Source organism: Mytilus edulis, chromosome 13 (assembly GCF_963676685.1).
Source record: "Mytilus edulis chromosome 13, xbMytEdul2.2, whole genome shotgun sequence".
Taxonomy (NCBI): Eukaryota; Metazoa; Mollusca; class Bivalvia; order Mytilida; family Mytilidae; genus Mytilus; species Mytilus edulis.
Genome location: NC_092356.1, coordinates 54,369,424 through 54,388,088, shown reverse-complemented (window position 1 = coordinate 54,388,088; position 18,665 = coordinate 54,369,424). Strand labels below are relative to the sequence as shown.

Genomic DNA, 18,665 nt, shown 5'->3' with positions numbered 1-18,665 from the left:
GTTCCCCGCTGGCAGCCATCTTGAATGATTGATAGGCTACAAAGTAACAATACTTGGCCAATACCTCAGTAGGAACCTTCATGCCATTTTGGTTTCATTCCAGTCAGTGGTTCTCTAAAAGAAATCATTTGAATGTATTTTCAATAGGTCCTATGTTTAACCAAGTCACCGCTGGGGGGCATCTTGGATGATTGATCGCCTACAAATATTCAACACTTGGTCATCAAATCATACGGAACATTCATGCCATGATTTATTTCATTCCATTTAGTGGTTCTCTAAAGAAGACATTTGTATACATGTATTTCCGATAGGATCCTATGTTAAAGTTAGTCCCTTTAAGGTGGTCATCTTGGATGATGGATCGGCTTCAAAGTAATAACACTTGATCAACATTTCATAAGGAATAGTCATGCCGTGTTTTGTTTCATTCCATTCAGTGGATCTCTAAAAGAAGACATTTACATGTATTGTCCATATGATCCTATGTTAAACGAAATCCCCGCTGGCGGCCATCTTAAATGATGGATCGACTTTAGAGTAAGCTTGGTCAGCACCTCATAATGAACATTCATGCCATGTTTGGTTTCATTCCATTCAGTGGCTCTCTAAAAGAACATATTTGCATGCATTTTCTATAGGATTTTCCATAGGATCCTATGTTAAACTAAGTCCCCCGCTGGTGGCAATCTTGGATAATAGACTTTAAAGAAACAACACTTGGTCAGTATCTCAGAAGGAACATTCATAACATGTGTGGTCTTATTTCACTCAGTGGTTCTCTAAAAGAAGAGATTTGTATGTGTTGTCCATAGGATACTATCTTAAGCGAAGTCCCCCTCTGGCGGCCATCTTGGATGATGGATCAGCTATAAAGTAACAACACTTGGTCGGCACCTCATAAGGAACAGTCATGCCATGTTTGTTTTTATTCCATTCAGTGGTTCTATAGAAGAAGTTAAAAATGTAAAAAGTTAACGACGACGACGACTGATGACGACGATCGAAGGACGACGACGACGGATGCCAAGGGATGAGAAAAGCTAAAAAAACAGAGATATCTACAAATCAACATACGGTTTTCCGCAATAAACAGATGTCTATTCGATATGTCGAACTTCAAATCGCCCTTGGTCTAAAAAAAAATGCAAATGACTTTAACACTGTCTACCACAGATGTGCAAGAAACACCCAATTTCTCAAAATGACCAATGAAAACTGTGAGATATGACTAAAGAAAAGCAATAACGAGTCTCCTGACTTTGGACAGTAACAGGAACGTGTTGGGAGTGGGGGAGGGTGGGGGCTGACCAGGTTTTTTTGGTTTTTTTTTCTTTTATATAAACACAATATCTCCATCCTCCTCTTTTTAATCTTGATGAATGGCCAAAATATCGGTTTATAAAAGAACACTTAATAAAATTCAGCTAAAGAAATACACATAACTCTTAAAAGGGCATTATAAATATTAAAACAATAATCACAAAAAAAAATCAGTGTCGTGAGACACATCTATTTTTTCAGACCCTTGTTTAGGACGTACATAGCAACGGGTGTCATTCGGTTTTACGAGAGAAATGATCGTGAAAGAATATCTAACGGAGGTCAAGTATTGAGAGACGATCGTGAAAGCTCTGGTACCGGATCGTGAACGACATTTTATGTAAATTCTAGTTCAGAATCTTTGAAAAAATCGCTTATTTTCAAAACGCGAAACAAATCCGAACAAAAAGTTATGTCTGTCAAAATGGTTTAACTTCCTTAACATAACTGTGAAAAAAGATAAAGAAAATATGCAGTACTTTATGGAAAAAAAACACAAAAGGCGCAATGCATGTCTATGAAATTAATTACAAATAACACGCTTTATGTACCTATAATGGTCATATTTCAGTTTATCATGATATAGTTGAAATTTCATCTTTGGTGTATCTAATTGTACAGTAAAATTTAAGTATGTTCTTCCCTTAAAAGCATACTTTGTATATGAAAACCTTGAATTTGTTGAGTTTCCATCAAACTTGATCGTGAAAGATCAGGCAACGCATTATTTTGATCGTGAAAGATATTGCGTGACCAAACTGAATACTAGAAATCAGAAATCAGTATTTCTTGTTTGATAAACCTGCAACTGGATGAAGCCTGTAACTATTTTGATAAGAATGAACATTAAAACTATTATTTTTTTCTATTCAACACTTTACCTCGAAAGTTAAAAAAAACAACAACTAAAAACGTGTCTAAATAAGTGTGAAAGATTCAGCTCTGAGAATCGGTCAAGTGCAATTCATGCAGACCGACGCTTTTTAGCCAATAATATGGATATGCAACGTTTAAACCAAAATGCTATCCATCAAACAAAAAAATTAAAGCAAAACAGCATCTTTCATGAGTAATTTAAGATTGAGCGATAACCAACATTTTCTGCAACAGTACTTTCTTAAGTTCTTTGTATACAACGCAGATGTGGATTGATTTAACCATATACTACAGACCATAGAATACATGAGCGCAAATGCTGTAATGTTTCGTCTGCTTTACTTATGAAAGTATATTTTTTGAACGTCTATAATATCAAGGGTTTTATTTGAAGTGTCAAATGCGCTAAAGATTGTCAATAGTTCATAAAAAGAGTTCAAGGTCAGAATACCATGCCATACATATCTCTACAAATATCCCGTTCACCAAATAAATGTGCTCCGATTCTTACAGTGCCTTAGAAACTGACAAATGTAACAGTTATGGTTGACCAATTTATTCGGAACATAAGGTCAAAAGTATATGAACCCTGACAGACAGACAGACATAGTCATCTTACTATCATGCAATATATAAAATACAGTTGACGTCATCATGGTCATATATGAACCATGCAGACAGACATGTGCACCATACACGAAATACCTTGGCGCTATAGCATACAGGTGTATATCAAAAAGGCTAAACAACATAAAACAAACATCGCCGAATGATGCATGATAATGAGTTCGATGTTATTTGAAACCTTGCAGAAGTCGGAAATGTACACCTTACAATCATCACAACAGACAGTTACTAGTATCATAAAGTTTAACGAATCCGCGATACGGACTTGACCACAAAAACGAATCTTCATCCATAAATGAGGCAAATTCGGGGTCAGGTGAATCCTGTCTAACGGACATGTAGTTTATAGGATCCAATATACAAAATATGGGTATCCTATAACTCGCGATAAGTGAGTACTTCACATGACAATAAAAAGCTCCATCCTACAATCATCCAACTATTTTACATTTCATTTTCTGAAAATATTAATCCTTTGAAATGCTTTAACCTATTGAGGATGTTGACCTATCTAGCTAATACCAATAACAAATATTAATTATGATATAATTGAAGAATAATTTGAACATCTTCGTAGCATCAGATCTTTCACAATCCTTTTCACGATCTTCAAAAATGCGGTACGTGATCTTTTAAGATCCGAAAAATCTATTTTTGTGTAAATAGTTCTTTATTTACCAAGTTTCAGATTATGTTTATACAAAATAACTATGAGATGTCCTCATTCGGTTAAAAGTAGTTTTTCTAGTCGAATTTGTGAAAAAATCATGTTTGTTTATATTTTTTATGTCATTGAAATGTCGAGAAGCAATCTGCCTTTTGTTGTTTTGTATTAACTGACGTGTGTACTTTTAAAACTGGAGATTCTCACATACTGATCATAGTGTTGAACCATTTTGACAGACAGTTTTATTTTGTCGTTAATTTGTCTGTGTAAATAATTAAATTAGAATATTTATTGACCTTTCATATGTCTTCTCGATTAAATGTCTTTCACGATCCGTTACCAGAACTTTCACGATCGTCTCTCAATACTTGACCGCCGTTAGATATTCTTTCACGATCATTTCTCTCGTTAAACCGAATGACACCCGTGATAGCGTTGTACAGACATTTCTAAATAAAAGCCGAAAAAAATTTACGGATGTTAAAATATCGTATATCCATTTTAAATATACAAACCAAGTAAAAACATCGACATAATTGTACTCTAAAGGAGTAAGTACTCTGTAACAGCTCATTAATGTTTTAGTACGGAACCTCTTCTCAAAAAGGAATTGATCATTTTCAAAACGGTAGTAGATTTAAAACAGAAACCCAATTTAACACGACAACTCAAACGATATTCGAATCTACAATTTTTGATTGTCATAAAAAAAGTATGGACAAATGTTTGAGTGTATATAGTTATTTTGCTTCTACCAGTTAAACAGAACGTAGATGAACGGATGTATCATATTCAAAAATACATGCCTCTTTATTGAATTAATTCGGACTTCATTAACAGGTTTAACATACTCACGTGATAGTTATAATAGGTGGTTTTCCCGGCTCTGAATGCAAAAATTGAGTATATGATGACATCAGATTATCAACTGAAACATTTACTGTTATAGCATAACAGTAGTCTGAAATGTTCAACAGCGCAAGGTCAGCCTTTCCGTGTTCAATGGTTGAGTTCAGTAATTCTTCACAATCGGTAAATGTTGAAAACTCGTGTTTGTAGTAATAATCGCAGTACCAAAAACTGTTCCGATAAGATTTTCTATGGGATAAAAGTTATATATATATTCTCATTTCATACTTTTCATGCATTTCCACTTAGGAAACCATTTCGGTAAATGTCGTATTTAATGTCTGAATTTCTTACACGGGTGTGTGAAACACTTACTTTTATAATTTCAATATCTTTCTCATTTAGAATTATTTGTTATTCTTTAGCGTTGAAGAGTAGACCTTCGAAATCATTTTAAATTAGTCTTATTAATTTATTTTTTATTTTTATCAACTCGTTTTATTTTGTTTCTTCTGTTAATAGTATATAGCATTGCACCTTGGTAAGAACAAAATTATCAACAGTATTTGACGAACTATCATGTATTTCCAAACCAATATTAAGGATAACAGTTATGGGAGAAAAAGAGACGGAAAATACAAAAGGGGGGGGGGGGAGGGCATTAAAACAAATCAGTCGAGATAAAGTAACAACACCGCGACAAAAACAAAAAACAATGAAAAGAGTAACATGTTTAAAAAACACTACATAGAAAACTAAAGAATGAGCATCACGAAACCCACCAAAAACTGGGGATGCAAATATTCTTCAATTTTACTTCAAACTTTTTAATATTCTAAAAACTCATTCAAAGAGGGACGAAAGATACCAAATGGACAGTCAAACTAATAAATCTAAAACAAACTGACAACGCCATGGCTAAAAATGAAAAAAGACAAACAGAAAAACAATAGTAGACATGACACAACATAGAAAACTAAAGAATGAGCATCACGAAACCCACCAGAAACTTAGGATGAAAATATTCTTCAATTTTACTTCAAACTTTTTTATATTCTAAAACCTCATTAACTAGGTTTTTGATGAGGTAAGCCATCTCCGTGCTTCAAAGTTTCATTTCATAATATCAGACTTGGACCATCCCACTCTTTTTTTTTATTCCCGAAGGCCTTGCTCGTTCTATAATGATTGTTTGGTCATTCTGTAAGTGTATGTACTGCATAATGCTGAAATATATGTCTGACCTACTCTTTGTTCCAAATGCATGTGTTACAATGGGCTATCCCAAATGCATTTTTTACTATGGGCAGCCATTCGTGCAAATGTTAAAAACAGACGTGAGACCAAAACAAAGACTTCAAAAACGAAAACAGTAATTACAATGTACAAACAGAGGTTGAAAAGTTATAAATAGAGGTTAAAAAAACAAAAACATACGTCAAGAACGAAAACATACAAAAAAAAGCGCTAAAAAATAAAATGTTGAAATAAAAAAAAAACAGACAACAAAAACGCAAACAGACATGAAATTAAAAACAGAGGTAAAAACAAAAACAGACGTGAAGCACTAAAACTGACATAAAATCTAAAAAAAAAAAAAGACGTTAAAAATAAAAAAAAACAGAGGTAAAAAAAAAAGACGTTAAAAAATTAAAAAAACAGAGGTAACAAAAATTACAAGGATTAACAGATGTTAACACTGCAAATGCGGGAAACCTCATCCCGGAGTCTACATGGCCCACGTAAACCCAGACCGACTTATAATTATAAGTCAACTTGAGGTCTAGAAAGTCAACTCGGACCGTATACAACCAACACAAGTAACCTTTGTAATGTTTTGGTAGATACTGTATTACATGCCCTGTGTAGTAGTCTGTTACGTTGGTCCAACCTCTTGACGATGTATAACTGGTAGAGAATACATCAAGCCAGACTCTGATATTGTGAAGAATGAGAAATTATCATACTTCAAATTATCAGTATGTAGGTAAAATGAAATGAGGTTATAATAAAACATATTTAAAAAATGAAAAAAATCAATTAACACTTAAATTAAGATTGTTTAATTAATTGATGAAGATTTTATTCAAAAATATAAAATTACCAGGATTAAGTAGAAATTAGAGTTTACATTCAATATATTATTACACGGCACCTCATTTGCAGCAAGGTATAAGCGGCACTTTTATGCAATATATAACATGTTATCATATAAATAGCCCAAACTCTATGTTTGTACTTTGAGAATTGACTTAAAATAGACGTCCGAGTTGACTTATTGACAGACTTTAGATTAATATTGAATAAAGAATTCAGCAAATAAATAATACGAATTCAAAATAATTCTTTTAATACTTTGTCTGAGCTGTCATTATGAACGGCCCTAGATGACTTTATAGATTGTCCGAGTTTACTCATAAGACAGTACGAGTTGACTCGGTCCGAGTTGTCTCTGGGTCGAGTTTTCTCGCATTCGCAGTGGCGATACCTGCTAGTTCTTGTAATTAATCTGATTTAATATTTACCTCTGTTTTTAATCTTTTAGCGGATTTTTTTCTAATATTATTTGTGTTTTCGTTCTTCACGTCTGTTTCGTTTTTTTACCTTTGTTTTTCATTATATGTCTGTTTTCGTTTGATTTAAACGTCTGTTTTTTTAATTTAATGCCTGCTTTCGTTTCTGACTTATGTATAAGTTTTTGACCTCTGTTCTTAATTTTTCTTCGTCTGTTCTCACATTTTATGTCTGTTGAACTTTGAAGTCTAGCTTTGGTTGTCAAACGTCTGTTCTTTCTACAAGTTTGCTCAAATGGCTGCCCATATGTTTCTACATCAACTACAATGTTACGCAAAGCTTTTTTAATAAGCTCATATACCTTTTTTACATTATCAATAATCAGTCAACTTTCATTGAAACTACCACTTTGAACAGCTAAAAAATAGATAGATAAATCAAATTACCTTCCACTGCATGACCAATCAAAGGTAAGATTGTCGTATCCTCCATAACCTTTTTCCATATCGAACGAATGTGTCAAAGCATCTAAAGAAATCGTAGTTTTCTCAAATAAAGCTTGGCGGACTGATCCACCGTAGATAACGGCAAATGGTGGAGGTTTTATAAACAGCAAATACGTTGGTTCAAAGAGATACGTTGATGGTATGCTTACATTTAGTACAACTTTATATACACCTTCTGGGATGCTTCCTTTTGTAAATCTTATGGAACCCAATGGTTGCACTGGGGGGTTATAATCGAAAGCGTGTTCACTTCCATTAACAACTTCGTATATTTCCCATTCATATTTTACTTCTTTATCAGAGCATTTTACGGGCATTCTGTTTGATAAGTCCACATCTTCGGATTTCGAGAGCTTGAGTGGGTTGTCAATATTAGAATATTGTCTGTCGAACATTCCTGTCATAGGGAAGCATTCGTTTTGAACAACAATTTTTGAGATTTTCTCAGTTCTATCGTATTTGTTGTAACATGTGACATTTACTGTAGGATAACCAAGAGTTATGTACGTGAAGTGATAAATCAGAGGATTTTTATCTGTGATATTTTGTATTTTTTTACGTTGTTGTCTATCAATCTTGTCATCAAATTCGAAGACACATTCTACATTTGGTAAATTAACTGATAACGGATGTTTTGTTACATTGATGGTTATAATACCAGGAGGAAGTTCGATGCTAGTATCAAAATCAATTACAATCGCTGTTAAATTGTAATCTGCATAAATAGGTGAATCAAGATAAATGATCTCAGTATTGTCATCAACAGAAGCTATAACGTATGGAATAAACTCACCATATTCCATATAGGTATGCGAGTGAAGAATTGGATTATTGAAATTTAGAAAGTTGAATGATTGAGAATCGTCAGTGAAGAGTTTAAAAGAGCCGTTACTGGTTCGCCGGGAAATGTTAAATACAAATGTTGTTAAACCGACAGCTCCGATGTTTATGTTAGTAGTGAAATCTATAACTCCAACCATCATAGGCAGATCTACTTTTAATTTTTCACCGCTTGTTAACTTATATATGTAAACAACTATGGCAAAACTTCGTCGTTTTGTATAACTATGTTCAACCACCGAGTCAACTATATTCGATTTATTTGAACCATCGCCGAAATCAAACGAAAAGGTAACATTGGGAGGAAATCGTACACATTTAAACACGGATATGGTAAACTCGATCTGTGAAGAAAAGCTTTTAACTTTTTTATCATTGCCAAGGGACATGTTGTTATACGCAATCCGCGGATAGGCAAATGAAAAATCATTTAGTGTAATTATTTTCATTTCTAGTTGAGTTTGTACGATAACTTCGCTTACATTGTTAACGCATCGAACTGTTATATCCTTTTTGCCTTCGCCTGTGTAAATATGTGGTATTCTGAACGACCTTGTGTATTGTATATCAACATTTTCAAACGTTATATTCGGCATCATAAGATCTGGATAGAAATAGCATGTTACATCGGTTGGTGGTTCTTTTTTAGAGATTAACGTAATTTCTAATTCGACATTTCCATCTGGTATTGGGTACTGAGAGAGAGCTGATGGAGATATTGCTAGCTCTGTTATAGGATACTGGATTGTAATGTTTCTTTTACAGAATATTCTGGTTGCTAAATTAGAAGCCGTTAATTCGATTTCATACATACCTGGAGAACTATAACTATATGTCCAGGGTGTGCTATCAAAGTGTGTAAATAAAGCACCAGGTTTACTAATCCGTTCATTTCTATCCCCATACAAGATAGAAAATACAAATCCATTAGGAGGATAGTTTTGGAACTTGAATTCTATATCTGTACTTGTATTTGCAAATTGAGGTACATCAATTGATAGTTGGGTGATATCATCCGACACCAAAACTGTTATATTTTGAAAATATTGAGAACTCAATTGTGAGCTAATATTAAGGTTCACCATAAATTGTCCTTGCTTCAAATACGTATGAAAAATTCTATATCCTGATGTTAACAATGTGTCATTAATTGTATCATTTAAATACAAATTATCAGAGCTTTCATCCCCAAAATCTATTCTTAGCGTAAAATCTCCCATGGGAAACCGTTCAACCGAATCTGTGGTCAGAATAAATTCTGCATCATTGGTAGAATTGACAAGTTTTTCAAAGACTGAAAAATTGAAACCTGTAACTGGATTCAATACAGACGTTAGCAAATCAGTTTTCGCTTTATAGCTAGCTCCATTGGTAGCTACTAAAGTAATATTGAAATTTCCAATCACGGAGTAACTGTAACTAACTGAACACTCACGTACGATATCTTCACATATGACGTAAGCAGTGTGATTATCGTTCATGATCCAATCAAAATGAACATTACTTCCGGATGAAAACATGGCTATAAGTTCCATCGGCATGTCTATGAGGACTTCAGCAGGTACATCAATCTATGCAGATAAGTTTGCAATTGAATAGAGATGATTAATAATGGTGTTTTTAATGTATAGGTTATAGGATACCAGTAGGTCATTAGTCGAATTAAAATTTCTATAAGTTCTGAACATTCATTTACAGGTTTATATAAAACACATATCTGTTGCCATAATTACCACCCAAATAAATTTTCGTTTCAAAGATTTTGAAAAACATTTATAAATCTTACGTTTTTTGGACAGGGTGTCATAATCTTTAGATACATTGCTTGTTGAATTAATAATGTCTAGAACTATTTTGTTTGATGTTTACATGCCCAAATGTATCTAATTTTATTCCAGATAATGAATTGATGAGGTTATGGAATTAAAGTCAACAACAAAAACCAACGTAAGGTGCACAAACACACAAAAGAAAAAGAAATCGGGAATAATCTTATCGACTTCAAATTCAAGAAAAGAAAGTGTCAATACAATATCTGCATATAGTATTGATAGCTATCTAATACTTACTGAAATGTTAGAAATGGTTTCTTCGTATTTCAAAACCAAATTTTCTAAATGATCTCCATTGATATTTGTTATAATTAACAAAATGTGATAGACTCCAAACACTTTTGTACTGAGATTATCTGTTGTCACGTTGAAGGATCCGATCTTGTTGATATTGTCTGACATAACAGACAATGTTGTATTTACTTCATCAATGATTACTGCTGATGCCGAAATATTTGGGGATTCTTTCCACTCAAACGTCGTGTAGGTCATAGTTAGGTCATTCGTAAACAGGACCTCCGCGGCTGTTGTTAAAGTAAATTCTGAATTAAGGAAACAAAAAACTTTGAGATACATTATGAAGACGACGTTTCTTCCTTTCCGGTCAGAACACGTGTTGGTATCCTAAAGAAACCATTAACACGCCAATTATGATATAAAATTAAAATGTATTGATTGAATTTGATGAAATTGTGAATGCAACTAGAACACGAGGAACTGCACATGAACATCAAAAAAATATCTTTGTAAGTTTTATACTATCTGAAATACCAGTTTAATACTAGGATCCGGGAAAAAAAGCACAAATGTTTAGTTTACAAGGCACGTTTCCAGTGTCCGAGGAGAAGAAGAATGGGGCAAAATGGTAAAAATGCAGCCGATTTTTGACGATGGTAAGTTTTTAAAAATCCAATCAATGGGGCATACATTCTCTCCCCTTTTTCCTCCCCTTAATCCAACACTCGAATGCACATAAATACCATTAAAACGTTCGTCCGAAAATTGACTTTAAATTATATTTTTCGCAATCCTCTCCTTCTCATTTCTTTTATAATGATATGTTATTGCTACAAAAAAATCGATTTATTGGAATTAAATTTTTAGATGGTCATCCAATTGGTTTGTTTATGAATAAAGAACTGAATATTTTGTTCAGCTTATAAAAAGGCCCGAAAAGATATGAATTAGCATTGTGCATTGAAATTGTTTTCACTTACTCTCCACGTTTTAAGATAATACAGATACACTATCTTAGTGGCAATAACATCTATTTTGTAAGATTATTTGCAGGACAAGTTTTTTTTAAAGAAAATTTAAATATTTGCTTGCAAGATTTAAGTGTACTTTATACATTTGTATTTATTTCTACAAAATATTAAAATTGTATATCTTTGAAAATATAGTAGGTAATTTCATATTTTTTCCATATTAATATGCATTTCTTCTTGCTCTAAACGCTTGTGTAAATTCAATGCGGTCTCCAATTTAAGTACCTGTTACTTAAATATATATACCAATGTACATTTTTCAAGTAGAAAAGGCTATTATTCATTTTTCCTTATTATTATACATAACAAACTCCTTTATGTAGCCATTAATGATATGTACATTTACCGTAGATAATCATTGTTCTCATTTAATTAACTTTTTGGAAACTTTTTTTAACGAAATTCCTTTGTTTAGAAAAGACCTTAACAATTACATATCTTCGAAATTCTAATTTCTTGAATACTTATGTGCACAGGTTTTCCCAGTTTCAGGACAGTTTAAGTGCTTTATCCATAAAATGGAAACTAATATTCACATTAAGATAATTTCATAATTTATAGGCACGCTCATGTAAAAATTAGTATTGTCGACTTTCATAACAGAACATTGATAAAAGCAGGCTTATAAAAAGCTGTTGACACAAACAGGTTTTCGCGCCTGTTTCTTATTTTGATAGTATAGTGCAAATATTGATATTTACTGTCAACTGTATAACTAACTGTATCTATAAAAATGCAAAATGAAAAGCTGCATATCCCGACTAAGTAGGGTGCCCAATCAACAAATTTTATCGATTTGCCTTAACAGAATAACACACGGCTATATTTTATATCGTTGGAAAGAGGAGAACAAGCGTCATCAAAATAGTGTTGTCGTCGTTGTCTGCCGTGGTCACGTTTTTTTTTAAACCAGGATCAAAGGTCAAAGCAAAAATTCGAATAAAAATGCACAGTCATATTTAGATAGCTGGTTTCTCCTACATATATACGTTTGGAGCAAAATAAAAATAATTAATTTATAGGAAAATATCTGTTGTATCTACATTTAGAATTTATTTTATATTTGTAACGCCAAAAATGACTCTAGATTGACTTTTTTGTATATGGGGTGCAAATTTGAAATTTTTAAACAACTGTTACATAACAGTGACCTTGACCTATTTCAATTTCTAAATTAATTTTTTTTTGTATTCAATTCGATACAAGTAAGGTCTAAAGATGTTTTTTAGATCTTAACTTTAATCATTTGTCGAAAAAATTGTGTTTTTCACGTCTTTTGATAGTCAAGTGTTCGTCAATTTCTAGGATAAAATCAAATTTCTGTTATTTGGTGTGAAAGAGTATATATAAATGAGTTTTTTTCGAAATTAACGTCGGACTTGGTTGAATATCAAGCTCTGTGTGTAGCTTTGCTTTACAGAAGTAAAAAATAGTGCAAACAGAGAAAAGGGGGGGTTAAACTTCTTTAAACAAAACATGTATTAAAAATAGGTAAAACACCCCATCATCATATTAAATAACTAAATAAGCAACAATTGACTATATTGTTTACAAGTATTCCAAAAATATAATTAGAGAGAGGGTTATGTACAGCTCCGATATATTTTTACAAACAATTGCAAACAAAAAAGGCGTGAGAGAGCAAAGGAACATGAAAAACTTACAAAATGAAGACAACCAGACAAAAACACGAAAAACAAAAACAAATACAAATAGAAAATAATGATCGAGGCTAGTATTACCTACTACATGACTTGGTCTCCTGTAGTTTAAGCCCACCAACCAAGCCAAGGGCAGAGAACATATGGCAGGTTTTTTATTATTATTTTTTAACATATTTTTAGGAATCCCCACTAGATAGATTAAAACTATATTTCCCACGATTTCAAAATTGAGTATATATTTTACCGGTATTTATTGTTTTGAAAATATTATGGACTGCTTAATTTCATTCAATAGCTAACAATGATTTATAAGGTACATACAGAAAATTGAAATCTTATACATCGTCATCTTCGTCGTAATCAATGTTTCTAACTTCAACCAGACGAGTATTTACATTTTGACATGTGTCATTTGCCTGACATGGGCATAAATATATATACAGGATAGATTTTGTTCTTAGCAAATGGCACCCTTTGAAACACAGATTTCCCTTACAAGTACAAACTAAATCTTGCAGAAATTCGGATGACATATCACCTTCGAGATAGATAGGAACAAGTAATTCTTCTTTTCCCATTCGAACTAAAGAGGATAATTTTAGGATAATTTTGCTATATGGGAAGACATCAAATTTATGTCTTGAGTGAAGCTCTTATTATATATTGGTTAAAAGTAGATTCACAAGGAGGAAATTTGACAAGGGAGAAATTTTAAAGTGTAGCCAATTTTATGCTCAATTTGTTTAGGTCACGGTGATCTATTTTTAGTTTTGACTTGAGATCATTCAACTTGACAACAAGATCTCGAGCTGCATCTATAGATTCATCGATGTCACAATTAGATAGGTTTGACAAATCGGTGAACTCATCTGGGTTGTCCTTCAAGACTAAAAAGCAGTGCGCTTACTGATCCTAAACAGGGCCGATTACGTTGTATCGCATCATATTACAGCATGTGCGGCTGGTAGAACGTTACAGATGGCAAACTGAGACTTATACATATTTCGTGGACATGTATATAGCGGCGCAAATCTTGTTTACAAGTAAAAGTGCCTCTTTGAAACCATAGCTCATGCGTATGCAGCATGGATTGGATGCAGGGAACGCATAATATTAGAACATTTGTATCTTGTGACTTTGTTATTATCCTACCCTTGATTCCTTTCACACCGAACTCTTGAACAGCATGTAAAATTATGCGAGTATCTTCTTCATCGGGCGTACAAAATAATTCTTAAAACCTGATTTAGGGTCCTTGGAAGTGCTAGCTAGACTATGGCTTCCTTATGTTTCTTAGTAACTGTTGATCTACCATAATGCTGAACAATCGATTCGCCAAGAAATCTGATTAAGGCCTGCTTAATCACACTGACTCAAAGAAACTTTTTCCAGTCAGGAAATTGACGACTCTATACATGACCTGAAACACTTTTACAGACGAACAAGAACTTGATTCAGCTTTAAAATAACTGCAGGTGTGTCTGCTAGTGTAAGATTTATAGCAAGAATGGTGCCGGGTACAACATTTTGAAATCATCAGTACGAAGATGGTCTTGGTCTGACGCATCATGCATGCAATAAACTAAACTCTTTCCGTGCTCCCATAGCCTCGATAAAGCTTTTGTTTATGCTAATTCCTTTCGTATTAATAAGCAATTCAGTAGAAGAACCCTGATATATAACACACTTATCCCATTGTATGTCATTCCTATTTCGTGTCGGGCTTGATGGGCATAGTTTAGCATGACTGAATGTTTGCCTGATATTCCGGGTCTGAAAGGTGACCTAAGGATTTGATTTGTATATTACAATTATAACAAAACCCTCAATTCAAAAAAAGCAATAAAAGTTATAAAAAACAAAAACATATTTCCAATTGCAAAACAACGATCTTCAAACTAACTGGACTAATCCAAACATACAAATCGACCAAATAACAAGCTCAACAGAGAAATGAAGTCAGTGACAATTGTCCTGGTTAATGACCTGATAGTGTAAGCTACAAAACGATTAACGACACGAGAAAAGGCGTGTTTGAATCAAGGCAGAAGTATCACTAAAGGAGTAGGTCCGGTAAGGGCCGATTTTGGCCTCAAATTTCACGTTTATCGAACGAAAGATTTTGGAAACTTTTTAAACACTTAAGTGTCTATTTAAATTGATTCAATTAGTTTCTGTAAAGAATTTTAACTGATTAAGTAGTTACAAACGCTCCGATTCAAGCTTAAATATGAAAAATCTATCAAATATGCCAAAAAACGTCACTTTTCAGATGGTTTTTGTTAAAAATGAAAGTGGCCGCATCCGTGTTCATCCTCAACCTTTATATATGTTATGTATTATCATCAAATACAACTTACATTTTAATATTATGAATGAACACGAATGCGGCCACTTTCATTTTAGACGGAAACCGTTTAAAATTTAACAAAAATGTTCAAGTTGTGAAGATTTCAGTAATTTAGCATGACTTAATGATGCTAGTACCCGATATATGTGCATTGTGTTGTCAAAAACAGCCCATATTTAGGTAGCAGAAGCTTTCTACTTTGCAGTAAATAGCTAAAAAATTACATTTTCATACTTTTGTAAAACTGTTATATTTTGGGGCCAAAAAGGGGTCTTACTGAACCTACTCCTTTGTGTTTTAAATTATTGTTTTCTTCTCGGTTATTAACATTACACGAAAGATATTTTGCACACATATGAACCGTGTCTTATTGGTGTAATCAGAGTAAAAATCCCGTAAAAGTAATAAATTTTCTTTCGTTCAAAATGTGGTAAATTTCAGCTAAAACAATAGCCTTGCTTAAATCATGAAATACTTAAACTTAAAATATATAAATCTTTTCAGCTTTGTTATATGATAAATTTAATTTTTAAGCTAAATAATAAGTATCATTTGAACAAATAACACAGAAAGCAATAATTGTTGAAGATGGTCTGTATGATCATGTATCTGTGGGTACCTTAAGAAACCACAAAATTTGAAAAACGTGACCACGGGAGCATACGACGACATTCATGATTGGAAAATATAATGATTTTCCAATAGTTTGCATATAAATATAGCCGTGTGTTATCCGTTGACTTAAGCTCGTTAACTAGACATCTTTTTCGATACTGGGCACCCTACTAACTTACGGTACAAAAAGGGAAACAATATCTAACCCTACACTCGTGTATGTACTTCAAGACCAAACCCCTTCTTAAAAATCATTAGTAAAAGAGGGGCGAAAGATACCAGAGGGACATTCAAATTCATAAGTCGAAAATAAGCTGACAATGCCATGGCTTAAAAAAAGACAAACAATAGTACACAAAACACCACATAGAAAAATAAAAACTAATTAGCACAAACCCCACCAAAAACTGGGGGTGACCTCAGGTGCCTCGGTAGGGTAAGCAGATCCTGCTCCACATGTAGCACCCGTCGTGTTGCTCATGTTAGTACAACCATTGTTACAAGTCTAATTTAGTATCTTATAACCAACTCATTGAGATCGTAATAAATATTATATAGTAGTATTAGTTCATGAATTGACCTAATTACATAATTCAACATGTAAACTTGGAAAAAAGTTCAGTCAATGACCCATGTACAAATATTTATTTCCAAAGGTGTGACGAAATTATATACGCCTCATGATAGCTTAAAACCACCATGTTGACAAACTTTGAATATATAAATAAATATATGTATCAAGAAATTTTACAAGTAGGACATTCTTTCCCTTGACAAAAATCGTGTCGGAGGAGAGCTATATATCGTATTTCAAATACAAATCAATACATTCTGCTCAGATACGTCCTTCGATGCCAAATTTAATAAAAACATATAACATTTGCAATTGTGTATCACCATGTCATGCATCACTTTGACTCTTAAAGATTAAATTCAAGTAGGATTAGACAACCTTGCGATTTACACCCTATTTCTGGGACACATGCAAAAGATATTAACCTTACCTCTTGCAAAACAAGCTGATGACAATACAACTTTGAGGAAAATGGCAATAAGCTTTGATTAACAAAATTGTAACAAATTAAATGATAGATGATTGATTGGTTTTTAACGTTAAATTGCAAATATAACATGCATATCAGGACGAAAACATCTTAGTGAGATATCAATATGAATCATGTTATGAACTAGTTCTACACGCTGACTCGGGTATTTTATATGATAGTCCACACGTATTACCGATGTTATTTCAACTAATCGGGCGGAGCTTGCGTTTTAATTTGCATGAGGACAGTTGATTTGAAAATGAGTGGGATTACTATGATTGCCGTTATAGTTATTACTGATTTGTAATCACCTATCAGTGACCTCAAAGGAATTTACAAAAGAATGACTGGACAATGCATTGATGAGTGTATCCTAAAACACCTATCTATAGATAGACTGGTTTATTATGAGCGAACTGGATAAACTCCGCCCAGTCAAGTGAAATAAATTGAGTAATAATCTACAAAAAGAAAACTCATCAATCACAGACATATTATTCAAATACGAGCCGACCAATTTGTGTCCTTACTCCAGTATGACGCGTACGTAGCTAAGAAGCACAATTTTTCAAGATTTGTTATTACCCATGGCTATTACATTCTAGTCGAACACGCTTGCATGACGCAACCGAGGCTGTTACAAATTACCCAAAAGGAAATTACTATTTACATTATAAAAAAAACACGTAATAAATTCGTGCGTCCGAAGCACTTTTCTGGAAAACACGAAACAAGCAAATAAGGTGCTCTTAAAATTTCAATTGGTCTGATTAATTATTCCATAATTTAGTTGATTGATTGGTGTTTAACACCATTTTCATAACTATTGTGCTATTTCTATTTATTGCTAGAAGAAGCCTGAGCGCCGGGAGAGAATCCTCGACCTTCCTATAGAAAACTAACAATCTTAAACAATTAAGATTGGAGTCGATCCCACATGCCACGTGCGGGATTCGAACTCACAACCTCAGTGTTAATACAGTAGTTTGGCTACTTAGATCACTCGGTCACCGAGGGCCCTCAATAATCAGTTAATGATTATTCGTCAAAACTGAAATCGATAACATGTAGTTTTATGAATAGAATGAGCTGTAGGATATACGGTAACCCAGCGATTCCTTAAACGAAAAGGATAATCATAGGTCTACGAATATGTTTGGAAAATGATAAATATTGCTTTTTATAGCATGCAACAACTGATTAAATTATGTTGCTAAATTTCGTCCGTGTACATTTACGCCAAACAATTGTCATTTTTAAATGAAAAAAAAGATGCCCTGCAACTTTGGAAGTTAATTGGTTTGAAAAATGTAACAAAAATCTATTGAAGTCACATTATAAAAATCATTTAAGTAGTGAGATTTGAAATTTGTAATTTTCATGAGATTACATTTTTTGATTTCACGAGGATATTGAAAGAAATAATAATACATTTGTGTTAGAGAACATATGTTTTAACATAAATGTACCTTTAATTACACAGCCTTCAAAATCACATGTATCTATCTCCCATGAATTTCCTGTACACATCTGATTCCCAATACATTTCCTTGTCCTGTTCTGTTCACAAATGCTTGAACAAGTCCCGTTCGCCCATTCAGTCCAATCTGTGAAATTTTGAATACATTAATTAATAAAAAGATATAAACGGTTTCAATTCATCACATTAACTAGCACATTCACTGCTT

At 33.1% G+C, this 18,665-nt stretch overlaps 1 protein-coding gene across 1 annotated transcript in view; it reads right to left on the bottom strand.

Moving 5' to 3' along the window:
• Positions 1 to 18,665, bottom strand: part of LOC139502367 (polycystin family receptor for egg jelly-like) — a 98,088-nt gene that overhangs the window by 58,540 nt on the left and 20,883 nt on the right. Inside the window, exons 3-6 of the mRNA XM_071291828.1 lie at positions 18,447 to 18,584; positions 10,272 to 10,576; positions 7,303 to 9,773; positions 4,349 to 4,591 (exon numbers count right to left, since the gene is read on the bottom strand). Coding sequence (XP_071147929.1) covers positions 4,349 to 4,591; positions 7,303 to 9,773; positions 10,272 to 10,576; positions 18,447 to 18,584 — 3,157 coding nt within the window. The remainder of the gene's footprint in view (positions 1 to 4,348; positions 4,592 to 7,302; positions 9,774 to 10,271; positions 10,577 to 18,446; positions 18,585 to 18,665) is intronic.